Source organism: Apostichopus japonicus, chromosome 16 (genome assembly GCF_037975245.1).
Source record: "Apostichopus japonicus isolate 1M-3 chromosome 16, ASM3797524v1, whole genome shotgun sequence".
In the NCBI taxonomy this organism is placed as follows: Eukaryota; Metazoa; Echinodermata; class Holothuroidea; order Aspidochirotida; family Stichopodidae; genus Apostichopus; species Apostichopus japonicus.
In genome coordinates this window covers 10,359,137-10,376,591 of record NC_092576.1, presented here as the reverse complement: position 1 = coordinate 10,376,591, position 17,455 = coordinate 10,359,137, and the positions used below count along the sequence as shown (strand labels likewise).

The 17,455-nt window shown below is 36.8% G+C and overlaps 1 protein-coding gene across 3 annotated transcripts in view; it reads right to left on the bottom strand.

Moving 5' to 3' along the window:
* Positions 1–499: 499 nt before the first annotated feature.
* The window catches only part of LOC139983640 (uncharacterized), a 29,196-nt gene continuing 12,240 nt past the window's right edge, over positions 500–17,455 (bottom strand). For 2 of the 3 annotated variants that reach the window (XM_071997318.1, XM_071997316.1), the window contains exons 2-10: positions 14,354–14,455; positions 10,608–10,850; positions 8,849–8,983; positions 7,521–7,775; positions 6,047–6,343; positions 5,233–5,514; positions 2,787–2,918; positions 1,874–2,029; positions 500–1,072 (exon numbers count right to left, since the gene is read on the bottom strand). In XM_071997318.1, coding sequence (XP_071853419.1) covers positions 912–1,072; positions 1,874–2,029; positions 2,787–2,918; positions 5,233–5,514; positions 6,047–6,343; positions 7,521–7,775; positions 8,849–8,983; positions 10,608–10,850; positions 14,354–14,455 — 1,763 coding nt within the window. In that variant the 3' untranslated portion in view covers positions 500–911. Of the gene's footprint in view, positions 1,073–1,873; positions 2,030–2,786; positions 2,919–5,232; positions 5,515–6,046; positions 6,344–7,520; positions 7,776–8,848; positions 8,984–10,607; positions 10,851–14,353; positions 14,456–17,102; positions 17,245–17,455 lie in introns of those variants that run through there. The other variant, XM_071997317.1, reaches the window with a different exon arrangement.

Here is a 17,455-nt window from a genome sequence, read left to right as displayed (position 1 = left end):
TTTTGCACACAAATTGAAATATCATCATCAAACTTTCATTTTGTGTCGAGTTCTAACGTTTGTATGACAAACAGACATGTTTGGTTCACACGTACTTGGAATACCTGCCTCTCTTCTCCCTCTACAAACTCTCTTCTTACAAATTCCAATGTGTATTGTTGTATTTTGGCCTTTGAGGAAGCCTGGTGTTAACACCATTGTATACACCAGAAAGAGAGGGCGGCACACCTTAAAGACTGATACTTAAGAAAGGATGATAAAAAACTCAGTTTGAAGTTGTGGACCCCCCATCACCCCACCCCCCCCCCATAAAACAGTTTGCCATAAGCTTTTCGTATTACATTAAACATTGAGAAAGTAGTCTTCAAATAATAAGTTAGTAGCATAATGAATTATATGCATGGTCGAGGAGGGGGGGGGGGGGTATATTTCCATGGGTTCGGGGTCAAATGCGTTGCCCGAGAAAACGAATTAATAAATAGAAGACATAAAGAATGTATACATTGATTTTAAATCAAGTTTAATGAATTCTACTTTAAAGAAAATGAAGTCTTAAAGCCATTAAAAAAAAAAATTGAACAAAAAAGAACCTTATGAAATAATTGTTTTCCCCCGGGGCCTAATCTAGATCTAGTTTTCGAGGGAATATTGGAGAAATTGCTCCTGATAAAAAGTCGTTAGAATCACTGAATTACTCAGAAAAGGCGGAGACCGTTAAATTATTGAAAAGAAAAGACAGTACGGTTATTTAGCATGTCTCTATCATTTTATTTGGGATTTGGGATGGACTCTGTATTCTAAACAGACAAAGCCTTGCAAGGCTCAACCCCCGATATATGTGTTGGTAATTTATTCATAAAGCATCAGAATTTGATTTATAATTATTACTAACAAACTCGTCACCGTCGATATCACTCATAATAATGGTTCGATACTTGACAATTGGCTCCTTCATAAAACTCTTCGCAACCACCCCCATCTGTACATTCACCAGTCATGCCGTTACAAGCTGATGGATTTGCACAATGGCAGGTTTGTGAGCAATCGGCACCGAAAGTTCCCCTAGAACAAGCTGTACAGATAAAGGAAAACAATATATATAAATATATATATATAAATATATATATATATATATATATATATATATATATATATATATATATATATATATATATATATATATATATATATATATATATATATATATATATATATATATATATATATATATATATATATATATGATTAAACGAATGTTTTCTGAAAGAGTATATACTAATATGTTTTCAATTGCAGGAGATTCCACGCGGATTTATGAAAGATTCGAACTCATTCCAAACTGAATGGAAATGTCATTGGTACTCGTGTGTTACTCGAGATGCTTAACACTTTACAGTTATTGTTATTTTTACTTTATATGTAATCAAAGGTGTAGGAGCCCAATTTGATTTAGGGGGAGGGACTGGGGGGGGGGATTGGCTGTAACGACTTGCCCGCAAAATATAACCAACATTTATCGCGCACTCCGCGCGCGTTCGATGGTTCAATGTGCATATCATATAGGCATGCATTGGTTATAAAATCGCGTGCCGAATACATACAACAATTTGCCGTGTTACTATACCCTTCTGTATTGGTTAGCATTTTTTATTGGGGGGGGGGGGAGTCGTTACAATAATACTGATCATAATAATAAAAGTTTAACCATTAAAAAACACATTGTAATTTATTTTTCTTTCAATAGGTGCCCGAAAAAAGTTCAGCATATTTCCCGAATTTTCACAAAAACATTTGGTTGGGGGGCTGCAGCCCCCCCCCCCCTGCCTCCTACGCCTATGTATATAATGTATCCTTTCCGAAATAAAGAACGTACCTTTCAAGCAATTTGACCCAGACCAACCACATCCGCACGAGGTGCCGTAGATTCCCTCGAAGGTGAACAAAACCCCTCGACATGACCCAGACGCACCAAGATCTGAGATACAGTTGAAACGGGTCGAGTGACCGAAACCAGCTATGTCCGTCACAACTGTGGAACAAATTAAAGATCAAAGGTCAACATTGGGTAGTAAGTAAAAACTTCCAATAGGACGAGATGAAACGATGTTGTTTCATTTTTACTGTTTGTGAAGTGCAGGATGCAACACCAAAAGTAGACACAAGGGGGAGGGGTGGGGGAGAGGGGCTGTGAACGAGTTCAAGAATTCATTCAAAGATTGTCATATAAATAGAAAATATAAATAGAAAAATAAAAATTATAGTTGTCATAACTGCAACTCGTTTGGATTTGCTCAAGATCAATACATCGTGACCTTAAATCATATACAAGAGGGATCTTTGTAAAGATCAGGGGTCAACACTTTGTCAGCGCATTATAAAGTATGATTTCAACGTATTAAGGAGTGTAAAGCCGAAGCCATTGTAAAGAACATCTTAGACGGCTGCTTGTTCATTCTAACATGAAATGCAAATTTTTTATAGAATAATAAACTGTTTCATTGCAGTGTTGGTGAAAGGCTCCACATTGCTTTCTAGAAGAAATATCAAATGGTTTGAAAAGAAATTTATTCATCTTGATATCTCTTGCAGGACACGATGTTGTTCAGATGACGTTCGTCAGGTCACCACAAGTCTGGTTACTACGCAGAAACATGGGATCAAAAAAATGAAGGTTAAAAATGTTGCATAATGAATTACGTTGGTTTTCAGAAGTGATTGTTTATTTGAAAATGACAGGCAGAAAAAAAGAGGGAAACAAATACGAAAATAAGCAAATAAATTCTCACTGAGTTCGCAGTTTACTCCTTCGAAGCATGGCGGGCATATGCATCTCCCATCAGCTGGATTACAGACCCCACCATTATAACACGTTGGACATTCTGTACAAGATCCTGACCTATACTGATTTTCGGGGCAGTCTATACAAAAGAAAACAAATATAAGAAGTGTTATATATATTTCTTAAAATGTGTAGAGCTAGAGCAATGTGCCCTATCATGTTAAAAAGGAATTGCAAATGGTAGTTTTTTTTTTTTTTTTTTTTTTTAAGAAAAAGTCGCCCAGGAAAGAACCTGTGCACGAAAACCAAACTACCAAAACGACTGGTCCGCCCTCAGCCCCAGTCCCCTTGCATCGGGACTGTGACTGTGTGATCATCGTCGCGTTTGCATCACCATTCCCCTCGAAAGGGAACAGATACTACACATAATCTTAGCCATAAGGCCGAGAAGCGATCTTGCGAATTGCGAATTGCAAATGATAGCAGTCGAAAAAATATATTTCTTTGCAATGACCAGCCAGTTGGGACAATATCCTAATGCTATTAACCTTTTAACCTGTCCTCCTATACATGCTTCAAAGCTCTCGTATTGAGAGTACACACAGTTTCCTAACCTTTATCCGATAGAAACATGATATTCATACTGCACATAATGACTCTACGAGTTTTCTGAATGCGGGACATGACAGTATTGTATAGAAACCAAATCCCAACTGAGTGATTTAACCCAACATGTCATGGGTATTAATTTAGCCCCTGCCCAACAAGATATTTCCGTGAAAATGCGGGCAATATGCAGTTATTGTTTCGGACACTGCAAAAATAACAAAAAATGAGAAAAAGATAACAAAATGCAATAATTGTGTTTGATGAGAGTCAGTGTCAGTAGTTCCGTAAAAATCCCAGCCTTAGGTTACTAGACTGACGTTCTAAGCTTGCCCGACTACTCTGGCATTGATGTTGTGGTGTATTGACATAGTTCGCACCCCTTGCTTTCCTCCTTTGTCTCAAAACGATGTTATGATATGTATTACTGTTGGCATTCCTCATAACCAACTCGAATTTCAAAGGTGAGGGGGCTTTCAACAGTACACCCTTTAATATCGGTTACATTTTTCTGGGCAAATCGTTACAGCCCTCCCCTACCCCCCCCCCCTCCCCTTATCAAACCGGCCTCCCTACGCCCATGTTTATTTCTACTCGCACTCGTCCTTGTAGAACTTAACTCGTTATCTGTGTATTGTGAGAAAACAAAATTCGGTAGAGACTAGTGCAAGTCTGAGTACTAGTAATTGCACTGAGAGTACTGTACTCTTACTGAAAATCATACTAACGGGTTTCATATAAAATCATGTCCAAATAAGCATCATATGGACACGTACCCCAACACCCCTTTACCTGCTCAACTACCACAACCACCTACAAAAGTGCCAAGTTAGCATCGTATATGGACACATACCCCCACACCCCTTCACCGGCTCAACTACCACAACCACCTACGAAAGTGCCAAATTAGCAGCATATGGCCACATACCATCACACCCCTTCACCGGCTCCACTACCAAAACCCACCTACAAACACAAATTTAGTAAATTATGCGGGCACAATCCGAAAATTGATAGTTGGTACAAGTTGTCTATTGAAGTGTTCACAATCTGACTTATCCGACATGTGTTGTATCCCCCGTTGTTTTGGTCTCCGTGATTGTGTGGGCCCCATATCGAATTACCTCATCTGTCAGGAAAGGATCATTTCGGCAATGTGTGACACCGCCGTAAGGTACGGTAGTGTCACTAACCAGGGCAGTGCTATTCTGTCATGGTAGCAATTGTTTTGCTGTATCGAGTCATAACTGCAATCACTAAAAACATGTAGTGACACGAACCTTTTGCTCTTCGATAAAAAGATAACAAGGTGCACTGGAGTCAATTACTCGATTAGACCCATTATTGATAATGAATCGATCTACAAGTGAATACAGTGAATGGGTTCAACCCAGTGGCGGCGCTAGGGGTATTGGTCAGAGGGGGCGAGAATGGTCTGTAGGGGCGCTTTCGACACTATCTAAGCGGAGCGCCACCACAGGTTGGCGCGGAGCGTACAAATTTTTTGAGTAAAGATACTCCCTAAATCGCAGGAAATGACCCTTTCCGGGCCTTGCTAATTTGCAGATAAACCAAGAATAAATAGGTGTCATAGCCATTTTGTCATAAAATTACACCAACAAAATGTGACAAATGTCAATAGGTATTTGAGAGCGCAATTAAAAGTCAATAATCGTGAATAAGTAAAAAGTTGTCAACAGCTGAAAAGGGCGCCTGTACTACATTTGAGTCCGTCAGACCTCTGACTGTATGGACGCTCCGCCACTGGTTCAACCCTTTTCTTTATATCTATACTATAATGATTATACTTGTGTGTGATAGGAACCATTTCCAATATCTGACATTACCTGACGCAATGACCTCGATGATTGTAAAGTGGGTTCTGCGACGTACAAATCTGGAGACAACATAAACTCCCGCATTCCTGACGGTATTCAATGTAATAGTTGGACCACTTCGTCCATTCAACAGCACTCCATCTTTTGTCCATATGAGTTTCTTACGTCTGCTTGGTGGGTTGTACTGAATACTTAAGGCGACCGCCGAGGATAAAGCAGTACCACCGTCCGTCGCTGGGTAAATAACTCGTGTGTACTTTTGAGCAGGGGTGCTTGCGTAGCCGAACATTTCTGTTAATTGTAAGCGTGCAAATATGCACCACAATCAGAGAGAAGAGATAAATGGAGGTAAGCAGATCTTTCAAATTTTTAGATCCATGTTTGTCTATTATACATGTTTCCTAAAATCGATTATTTTATATTATTTTGTAATTACCAGATAGTATGACAACAAGATAAATTCCGAATCGTAAAGACAAAATGAATGACGAATTTGAAGAGCGATCATATCATCATCATCATCATGGGTTGTGGGGAAGGGGGTTAAATGTATGTAGGATAATGTAATATTAGATCCTCCTGCAAGCAGGAACTCGCGAAGAAGCCTAATTGGCTTATCAAAGCCGCAAGCTGACCGAAGTCAGTCTCTCACATTCATATTTAACATCCATGATTATGAATTGTTAATTGTCAACAACTCTGTAACTGGACGACATACATTAATCTGGGAGTGACTCGAACCGGGGACCTTGTGATTGAAAGGCACCGGTGTTAACCACTGAGCTAACACTCCACTCCATAATGTGAAAGTATGAATACTTACTGTTGCTTGCCCTGATGAATGTGTTACATGATAGGCTAGCGCCACTAGTACCAGTCGAAGTAAACGTGTAGTAACCAAATCGACGACCCTTGTTCTTTGATGGTCGACTAACACTGAGTTTCATGCCATTGGACCCTACATTTCCCAACGTACCGAAACGGCGAGGTAAATTATTCTTTGACCAACGAATTGAAGCGGCATCGGCAGTCAAACTGGTGAATGCATAAAACTCAAAATCCCTGGCCTTTGTACGAGAAACTTCCGGTGTTGGGACTATGCACATCATACTCTCCAAATCTTGAGAAATCAATTTCAGAAAATGAAAAGTATTCCTTATTTTATTGTTCCCAACAATATCGTCTCCGTTAAGAAAGTAAATGAAAGTGAAATATAAGTATCACGGAAAAATCAAACACTTACTAACGTTTCAAAGATTTGACTGAACACTGACTTAAATACTTCCCAAATTTAAACGGTTTTGTAAATGGTGTTTGGACATATTTTGTAACCACCACTTAATGATGCTTTGAAGATAATTGGATTGATTAAAAATCAATCATTTGGCTTGATATAAAACAATATTTTACTATTGGTTCCATACATGCATAACCAGGGATTCATTCCATATTATTTTGCCAACGTTTATCTACTTGGATATGATGTCCATTATGGATCCTTTATGTTTCGTTACCCAGTGGTTCTCTTTTGTCAACATTACTAAAGGCACACCCGATACTCATAGCTATAGTATACATTAACTACTGGTCATGTTCCTTAACCGTGCATCAGTAACTACTGTGCTGTGTTCGTAACACGGTAACATGTGTAACAGGTAACACACTAATTACTGCAAGTTTTTCCTTACTGAAAATTAAAAAAAAAAAAAAATTAATTTAAAAAGTTTGAAAAATTTAAAAAATTTAAATTTCGTAAATTACTGCAAATTTTCTACTGTCGAACTCGTAGTTCAACGTGTAACATCTTTCCAGTAATTACTGTGCCAACTGTAACACATGTTACTGTGTTACGAATACAGCGCAGTAGTTACTGATGCACGGTTGTGGAACATGAACGGTAGTTACTGTACTAGCTATGAGTATCGGGTGAAAGGAAAGATTATAGATGGTTATCGATTACAAACTTGATTGCGTTTATCAGCAGAGAGTCTTAGTTTCACATAAGCAAACTATTTTGTATTTTAACGGAATAGGTGTATTCTTGGCCACTGTTTGCAAACTTTCTATACTCTAGTCTAAACCGCGTATACAATTTTCGAATACAATTCTTGATCGGCAGTTAAATATCTACGGCGTGGGCACTTTTCTTGCAGGATCTATAGAGACAAAGGATTTAATCTGACTGGTATTGGCTTCGCTTGTTTTATCACATACGGCGTCAATTGTTAAGAAAGGTAAAATGGATATTAAAAAGGATGATATCAATTAAATGAAGAAAAAAAAAAGTTTCTTCTGACCATCATCGTGTATACGAATTTCCGTTTCAGACCGAAGCGATCCTAGCGATGTAAAAGATAAAGATATGGATGCCGCCATAGACATATAGAAGACTTCCGTACTTTCTACCTCTACATCTGGTAATATTGTTACGGTGAACGTGAGAGAAGTTGACGTTGCGTCTATAGGAAGAGTCACAGCTACTGACGTCGGGTCGGAATAGTCACTGCCCAGAGTCGCCGTGTCCGAGGTACCTGAGTTTGGCACAGTTGCACCTGTTAAAATGATATAGGCTTAGTCTCATTATTGTATGTTTATATATGTATGTATACTAGGTCCTCCTGCAAGTAGGAACTCGCGAAGAAGCCTCATTGGCTTATCAAAACCACAAGCTGGCCGAAGTCAGTCTCTTACATTCATATTTAACGTCCATGATTATGAATTGTTAATTGTCAACAACTCTGTAAACTGGACGACATACATTGATCTGGGAGTGACTCGAAACGCGGACCTTATGGTTGAAAGGCACCGGCGTTAACCACTGAGCTAACACTCCACATTATTATCTTCGAAATGACTAATTAATGGCGGTTTCAATCAATTAAGGGATATAAAAGTGAATGTCACGTCCGTACACGTTAAGTTAACACAGAGGGATGTTTTACATTAGCTATATGGTTTTATTACTATACAATGACACTGCTATAAACGTCTCGATTCAAGTGCAAACGTTGTTATATACTGATTACTGAAGCGTATAAGGGACATGTACATTGACTACTTACACACATACCACACATTGCAAAACGTGATATTTTTCTAAGACTTTCGACTTTGTATACTAGCCTTTTAAACCAACGAAGTATGGTTAGGTAAATATGCAGTGTTGCAAACTTGCCGCCATGTTACCTTGTGGTGAACTCTTTATCTTAAAACAGCATGATGAATTGGTTCCTAACGTCATTTAACGTGCCATATTAGTTGCTTATCACACAGTTACTTTAACATTGCCTTTCTATCGTAGCAACGGAAATATGAAGAATCAGAAGAGACACTAATTTCAAATGAAATATGTTATTCTTCACCTTCATTAAAAATGATAAACCTACCATAACGTGTGATATTTTTTTTTTTTTTGCTGGTAGGAAATATAATATAAGGTACCACAAGAGAAGAAATAATATATAAAAAACAAGAAAAAAGGAGCTTAGCTTACATTTTATACAATGTCTTTGATATTTCTTGACAATAACAAAATGTTTACTTGCGCATGCAATTCAGTGTTGCGAGTATGGAAGCAAAGAATGATTATGTTATAAATGTGCTATATTTCTTAACTGGTGCTTACTCAATTCAAAAGCCTCATTAATTGCCGTAGGTTGTCCGTTGGAATCAACGAAATCTATTTCAATAGGAATGGCTGCGAACATTTCGTTTAAGTCGTAAACGGCACTCCTGAAGTTAACTTGAACAAGTTCAGTGTCTGTGAAACCACAAAAAAAAAATGATCATGATTGTTACATTTTCCAATTTCAGTTTTTTTTTATTCTCTGGTATGTTCTTGTATAAAGATGTGAAAAGAGATTAGAATCCAGTGAGATAAAGATATTAAAATGGAATAACGTATTTAGAGAGTAAAATGGCGAAAGAATAGTCTTATACGGGAATACAAAGGGGATGAATGTAAGGAACAAAAAACAAAATGGAAAGTGTCTGCCCGAAACAGATGATGCTTTTAAGAATTAAAATACCAAACCACAAGAAAGATGGAGGAAAGGAAAGATAAGAGAGATAGAGAGATATAGAGAAAACGAAAACACTACAGTAGAGTAGAGTAGCCAACCAAACGTTTAGTATCAGTAGGCAAATTATCAACTTCGTACTTTACAAGACATTTGAGTGTAATCTATGATAACGGTGCCATTCACTCTGCTTTCCAATTTGTTAGTTACATTTGTAAAATTGACAGTGATACTCATCATTGTGTGTACACGGTGTTTTACCAAGGCTGCTAGTGTAGACAATATACAAATCTAGTGGCAATTCCAGTCTTGGAAATTTCAAATTCCGACAATTGCTTTTGATATGCAAATTGAATCCCCGTGTTGTAGGCACAATATATGACGTCATTACCTTTTCATCGAGGCATTTCTATCAACAATGCTTCGTCATGGTTACTACCTCAAGTGTGTATTTGGGACTACCATAAATCTATTGTTCAAGTCCATTGCCCCCAAACTAAGGGTTTGTTTGCCTAACCGTCAATAAATATTTACCTAGTGAGATAGTCTAACTGCAGCGGATTCTGTCTTTAACTTACATATCAGCAAATTATAATCGAAAAAGCAGTGTCAGAATGAGTAATCACTTTCTTGTGAGGTGAATTTTTCCCTTCTTTCGTCAGTTGATTAATTAATTATGCAAATTAAGAAACTAAGGTAAACATACAAAAATGTGTTTATATTCTTAACTTATAGGTATTGTTTGATTGAAATCCAAGCTACCTTTACACTTTGGGCTATTTTTAACTATGGGATACAGGGTTATAAATATCAACAAAAAACAAGTAATTTATTAAGGCGGGTTCTCATCCCAAGGCAGTTATGTAGTGCAAGCCTCTTTAATATAACCGCGGCGGGCCGGGTAACCAGATTTTTTTGTATTTATTACCAGAGGTCAAATCTCGGGAAACTTAAAATTGACAAATGATTGAAAATTTAAAATACAAATTTGTTAAAAAGATGGTCTGTTTAACACTTCGAGACTACCTTCATGACAAAAGAAAAACTCTTTCTGATGAGTATCCCTAACAATGGGTACATTTTCCACTTTTTAATTACGTTTTGACAACGCCGTTAGGAATTAGTTTTGTTAAATTATAAATAAACGAGTCTTCAAATATTTCTCTTCATTTCATTTCATGATATTAAATAAATTTTTAAATAAATTATGCTCTTTGCATTTTTGTTCATTGTTTTTTCATTCATTAAAATACAATATTCCCGTTGGAACATGTTAGCTTTCCCCCCTTTTGATTTGACTGTAATGGTTACCGTATATGACAACTGTATCACCTTTCTGGCTATATTCTGAGGAAGATTCCTTACCTGACAAATCTTGCAAAATTGTGAATGATGCAATAGGTGTAGTCGTCCCCGCGTCAGCTCCAGTGGATACAGTATTTATGGAAATGGTCACAATTTCATCAGCTTCAGATAATGTATCGTCTATGATAGTCAGGTCAATGGACGCCGCTGAGTCGCCATTCGCAAACGTTGCTGTGTAAGTACCCGTTCCGCTATAATCAAATCCAGGAGATGCCTCTCCTGCACCTGTCTGAACTACGAGATCTGTAGAAAACATGCGTCTAGTGTAAGTTCCCGCACGGTAAATTAATACAACTGTAATTACTTATGTTTTAAACATTCGCTCGGTTAAGAAATAAGACATGTCCACCCGATACTCATAGCTAGTACAGTAACTACTGTTCATGTTCCACAACCGCGCATCAGTAACTACTGCGCTATGCCACCTGTAACACATGTTACCGTGTTGCAAACACAGCGCAGTAGTTACTGATGCACGGTTGTGGAACATGCACATTAGTTACTGTACTAGCTATGCGTATCGGGTGACATCTCAAACTTTTGTTCCGTACAGTTCAGATATGGAAATAATACTGTTAAATGTCATTGCAAGACTCAACTTTAGGTAGCATCGAAGACGTGCAAATAAAATTTAAATCAGCATTCACACTAGATATAAAATAGGGTAAAGAAAGTGGTCATTGTTGAATTAATTTCATACTTCAGAAAGCATGTCACTGCGTCGTGGTAGCATTTTATCAGCTCAATTAGCAATCCTAATTAGTGAAACCATTTTAGAGGGATACGAAACCAACTTTTTTTTTTTCCAGACGCAACACTGAATACGTATGACGTTGTTTTCTTTCGGTTTGCTATATATATATATTGCCATATACCAACTGGTTTACCACAGTGCGGACAAACGAAGACTAGTCCAGCACTCGTCGTATTGAATCATCAATATGAACTAACAAAAACACAGGCTCTTAATATTCTTACTATCATTATATGTCTTAATTGTGCATACTTAATTTTGTTCTGCCATCCCATTAAAATAAATTACAGTGGGAGATCAATTTCATGTTAAACTTGAATTTTTGAGTTGGAGGCTAGAGGTAAACTTTAGGGTGTACAGCTCAAAACAGTTTATATTCGAGGCAAAAATTAATCAAAATGGCATGTAATGGATCAGATATGTAGTAAAGCTGATGAATCTGTTGGTGCAAACGGAAAAGAGAGTTAAAGAAAACGTGACAGCCAGATTCGATGTCAGACCGGTTTGAATAAACAGAAGTACTCTATATACACACAGTATATGTTTTTTTTAAAGATTGCTGACAATGAAACGCTACCATTGTACGTGATTTGAATGTTGAGTATCATCGAAAAGTTTCTCAGCATGAACTGCTTTTAGATCTGTTACATACAAGTAAAGGATGGCATTTTTCTTCTTCAAGTGGAAAAACACAGTAGGCAAGTTGTTGCTTCGTTTTCGAATAAAGTGCACTACACATAATTCATTTTTTTTTTTATCTGAAACCCAAATTGGGTCGCATCTCCTTTATTATTCAGGTTGAAAACTCCGTTTTTATAACGTAGCAATTTCACGCCACTATCACAGTAACAACCAAATAGGTGGCAAAAACTGGCCGTGCCTTTAGAACAACTAGAGCTTGTCAGTATTAACAGAAAGACAATAACATTATATCGAAATAGCTTGACCTCTTAGAACGAAGTGGTCACAACTTCTTGAAAGCTTCTGTGTCCTATGAACGTTTCTGTGTCATTAGAGGTGTTTAAATCAGGGCGGCGTAGCCAGCAAAACACAAATCAGTATGACTCGTTGCCAGGGCCGGACTAAGCGTGTGGGGGGACCGGACTGATTAGTGACTGCCTTGATTCGAGTAGCGAATAATATTCAGTCAGCGAAACAACATGGGAAACGCATCACTTCAACGTTACATGCTAAAATTTTGTGGATCACAATTACGACAGTTTTGTAAAGTTTAGGACACTCTAAATGTGGGGGCCCCAAAATATGGGGGGGGGGGGATCTGCTCGTTGCTCTCACATTTTGTAAAAGATCTCAAAATTGATCGCTGTCGTATTAAAAAAACATGTGTCGTCTTTTGTTAAAAGAAAAAAAAAACGCTTATTGGCAGAGTTGTAAGAAAAAAACATTCCTTTTTCTGATATTCAAATTGTTATTCATATGTTCCACTGCCTACATACATACTAGACACACATAACATTACGTTTCCAAATTAATAAGTTATTGATTTGTTTGAGAATAAGGTGCACTACACTATATAGTCGTATATGCACTACACGATAGTGGCAACACTGTCTTTATTAGATCATTAACGATTTGCCATGCCCGTACCGTAGCTACGTTTTTAAGGGCAACTGCTGAAAAACGAGAGCTGGGACGTTCACTCTTAAACCATATAGACTACACTGGACGCAAAAGTTTGTTAATCTGCCGGCTACAACAAGTTGTTCAAGAAACCAAACAGACGGACAGGCATATTGACTCGTTCAATTCTTCATGCAAAAACATGACTGGCAGTTGTGATCTGTTGGCCAAGCATATAGTTGATATATTTTCATTACGGTATCACACACCAAACTCCACCACCAATACATATAGAGATGATGTTCCGTGCATGGTGTGGTGTTCAATGAAATAAACTCATTACGTATTCAACAACACTAGTAATTTCAGCCGATTCACACAGAGATTACAGTAACTACTCTAAATCTAAAGTTTTGCACCACATTAAATACTGGATTGTGCTGACAAATCTGATAAATCGGAAGCATGTGCTATTATAGGTTTACAGTAAAAACTGAGGATATTTGTAATTCCAACAAATGCCAAACAACTGGATTTGTTGGAATTACACATATCCTCAGTTCTTACTGTAATCCTAATAGCACATGCTACCGAATTATAGCACGATCCAGTTTTTACTGTGGTACAAAATTGTAAAGTTTACAGTAGTAACTGTGTTCTCTATGTGTACCGGGTGGCAATTTACATTGCCTCCTATGTCCAGTTAGTTAACGAATATTTAATGAAATGTACTTAGTATTTGGAAAGTTTATTACCATACCTATTTTTGGAAAGAAGGTACAATAACACTTCTTACCAACACAAGGCGGTGCTGGGATGGTGTAGGCAGGGCAACTTGTATAATATTGGCTAGTAGTATGGAGCTGTTGCTCTTATAGAATTTTGTTTAATTCACAGCTGTACAACAATTTGTTTTGATGAGGTCAATCATGTACAAGATGAAAGACATATTTTAAAGGGTAGCTTGTTTAGGGCACCCTTATGAACGAGTCCCAAACTGAATGAACCGAATAATACAAATGAGGGGAAAGGGCAGTGTCCGTTGTTCTGTCTCGCAACGTGAATGACACGAATGAGTCACGCTGCCTTAAGCAACCATGTGTCTTATAGTCATAGTGGCACACCGTTTAAAACCTATGTATTGAATCAGATGCCAAACTATAAGACGTTTGACGTCTTCCAATATTACGTTTTCCTAGTGTATTTCTTAGTGCGTTTGTCTTTAAATAGAATGAAAAATCACCCAAAACAGTCCACCAGATTGTAAACTCTGGAAAATACGTACACTCTGGAGAAATTTTGTTCTTTTTTTCTAAATGAGAATATTTAGAATTTTGAAGGGATGTCAAAGTTAATATGCTGCAAGTTTAATATGCTAAACAGAAATTCACTTCACACAACTCCTTCTTACCAACTGTCACTTCTTGACTGACGGCACCTGAAGAAATCAAGGAAACTACTGCAATACCAGCGTCTTCATTAACATTGCTTGGATTTCCATTAAAATCGATGACTGTGTAGAAAAAAGGAAACAGAAATAAGGATTAGATACATTTTACTTTAAATTGTGCATTACCACGCAGTAAGAATATGGGTATTTAAACTAACACAACGTGATCGTGGACGTTAATGGGGAGGTAATATTTTGAAACCCATGCTATTCTATGGCAAAAATTATACTGACAACAAGTAGCTAAGTTAGATTGGCTAAGTACTTAATATTTAGTTACCAAAAGATGAAGTAGAAAAAATAAACCAGTTTTCTTTTTCTTTAACGACTTGGTGACGAAATATTAATAATCAATCTCTAACGTCTTAATTCATTTGCTGGATAACCTTCCTGCACCAATAAGCCAGAAGGCTATTGTTCACCCAATATACACAGAGAACACAGTTACTACTGTAAATCTAAACATTTTGTACCAAAGTAAATACTGGATGGTCATATAAATCGGTAGCATGTGCTATTAGGATTACAGTAAGAACGGAGGATATATTTTTAATTCCAACATATCCAGTTGTTGAGATTTTTTGGGATTACACATATCCTCAGTTCTTACTGTAAACCTACTAGCACATATAGCTACCGATTTATCAGATTTGTAAGCACAATCTAGTTTTAACTGTGGTACAAAGTTTTATGATTTACAGTAGTTACTGTAATCTCTGAATAGGCTGGTAATAATGGTTTCTTGAAAAAGAGTAAGACCGTGCTGGGAGTGCGATAGATTTTCTTATGATGTCATGTGACGCCATTTTATGATCACTAACGTAGGCTATGTAAACATACAATGGAATACTCTCGAGATAGACTATAGACAGATTGTTCAACCTTGATGAGACATTGTCAGAAAATTAAAGTAAACGTGAAGGATGTAATACCTTTATATCTCTTTTGATTTTCAAATTATTCTGACTTAAAATATGCTAACTCTCCGGAAAGCTACTTAACGGCTTAATTAATGATGACGCTCACTGCAGACATTGTTGTCATTGTTAATATATTGTCTTATAAATTGCTCAAAGTGTAACTAGTTGCGACCTGGAAAAAAAAAACTTGATACATTCCGATTACACTTAAATAATATACTAAATTAATAATTTAACATAATTTAAATGTCTTTTACTGAAAGGTTTCCAATGCCATACAAGTTGGACTTTTTCAGTAAAATTCGCTATTTGTTATTTATTACCAATGTATAGTGGTCTTCAAAGGGATCATAGAACATACAAGAATATGTCTAGTGAAATCTAACGTCCGACATAACCAATCTAGAATTATTTTTTAGACCGTTCGCATATTATAAAAAAAAAGTTACGAAATAATAAACTAAAGGATACCTGACGTATAACTTATAACATAAACCATATAAATAGAGAGATTTATTTTTTTAAATTGTCATGTTAGGACACCATGATCGATATCTTTATACAGAAGGACACTTCAGATATTAACAAGCTCATGTTTCGAATGCATGGAATATGGTGAGCCGTTGATAACCAAATGTTGATGAACATACTTCTTCATGATATTGGTCTCACGGTTTTTGCCCTGAAATTGGTTATATCTGTCATTATACTGTTTGCAGCGAGTGAGTGTGTATTGGAATATGTATGCTTATAAATTTGATAAAGAAGGAGTTGGTGTTCCACAAAGGCATGCTTTAAAATCGGCGTTAGTTAAATATTTGTCTGAGGTATTTCTACTCTATTGCTGTACATATTATGGGATAAAGTGATACGATTAGCTGAAGTCCATCAGATTTACAAAAATTGTTCCTTCTCAAAGTGAATTTTCTGTAATATATTTCTAAATATATGCTTATTATACTGGATGTCTCAGTGTCTTTTTAAAACAAAACCATGTTAAAACCCAGCCGGTTCTAAGCCTGGTGGTGATTCGTGATGTTAATATGCCATATGACCCCTGCATTCACTTTAGTATCGTAGCTTAAAATATTGATGTTATTATTGACCATAACATATCTTTAAATCAACAGGTGAACACCATTAGCTTCGGGATGAAACATTTCATTTCAAAGTTACGTCTTATTTTCTCGTGATCTTGTGACCTAACATTATTTCACTCGTTATAAACTATTAACAAAATTAATATGTGGAACTATCTGTACTAAGGTATTAATGTTGGTATCTTAACAAAATTGCAATCCCTCAAAATGTGTGCTGCCAGAGTTATTTACGCCAGTCAGTGCGGCCGTCAGGGACCTGTTTGCAAGTAACAAATAACAGAAATACTCCTTTGGTACAGCGAAATGTTAATTTGACATTAAACAAAGAAATCCGAGTTATAATTGATCCTTGCGATAACAAAATATAATTTAAAAAATGCACCCAAGCCCAAACCATGGTTGGGCTTGTGTAAAAGCTGCTTCTTTCCTACACTACCACAACACCTGCTAATTGTCTTATTGTAATCAAGTTAATCGGCTCATTATACGAACAGTTAACTGATTCTTGAAAACTGAAGTGTACCCTGCCCGTTCTGTATTTTTGTTTTGTTTCCTGTGAGCACACATGCATATGTATTGTTTATCAACTGAGCAACAGTGTGTCTCCTCTTAAACATCCCCTGGTTGCACAATCACGTTAACCAAAATGTTGCTGACTTTAAGTAGGAAAAATAAAATGTTCTGACTTACCTGGATCTGAATGATCTACTATGGCAGCTAAATGTATAGATGAACTAGCGATAATCACAACGTGAATACAAATGCTTAGCAACATGGTTCTCGTCATTAATATGCAACATAAACACAACAATACACTTTAATATATTGCTCTGTTTTTAGTACCCAATAACTGCTCTCAGGACGATATTTGAAGGTGAAATTACGTTGTTAAGTTGGCATTGTTTTTCTCTAACTGGAAAATGTAGGATACACACCTCACTTTCTCAAAATTAACAGGCGACTTAGTCAAACACAATTATCCTTTTTCGTTTCTAATTTCGATTTTATCAATTTAGTTGTCATTGTACAGTTGACCTTCAGTC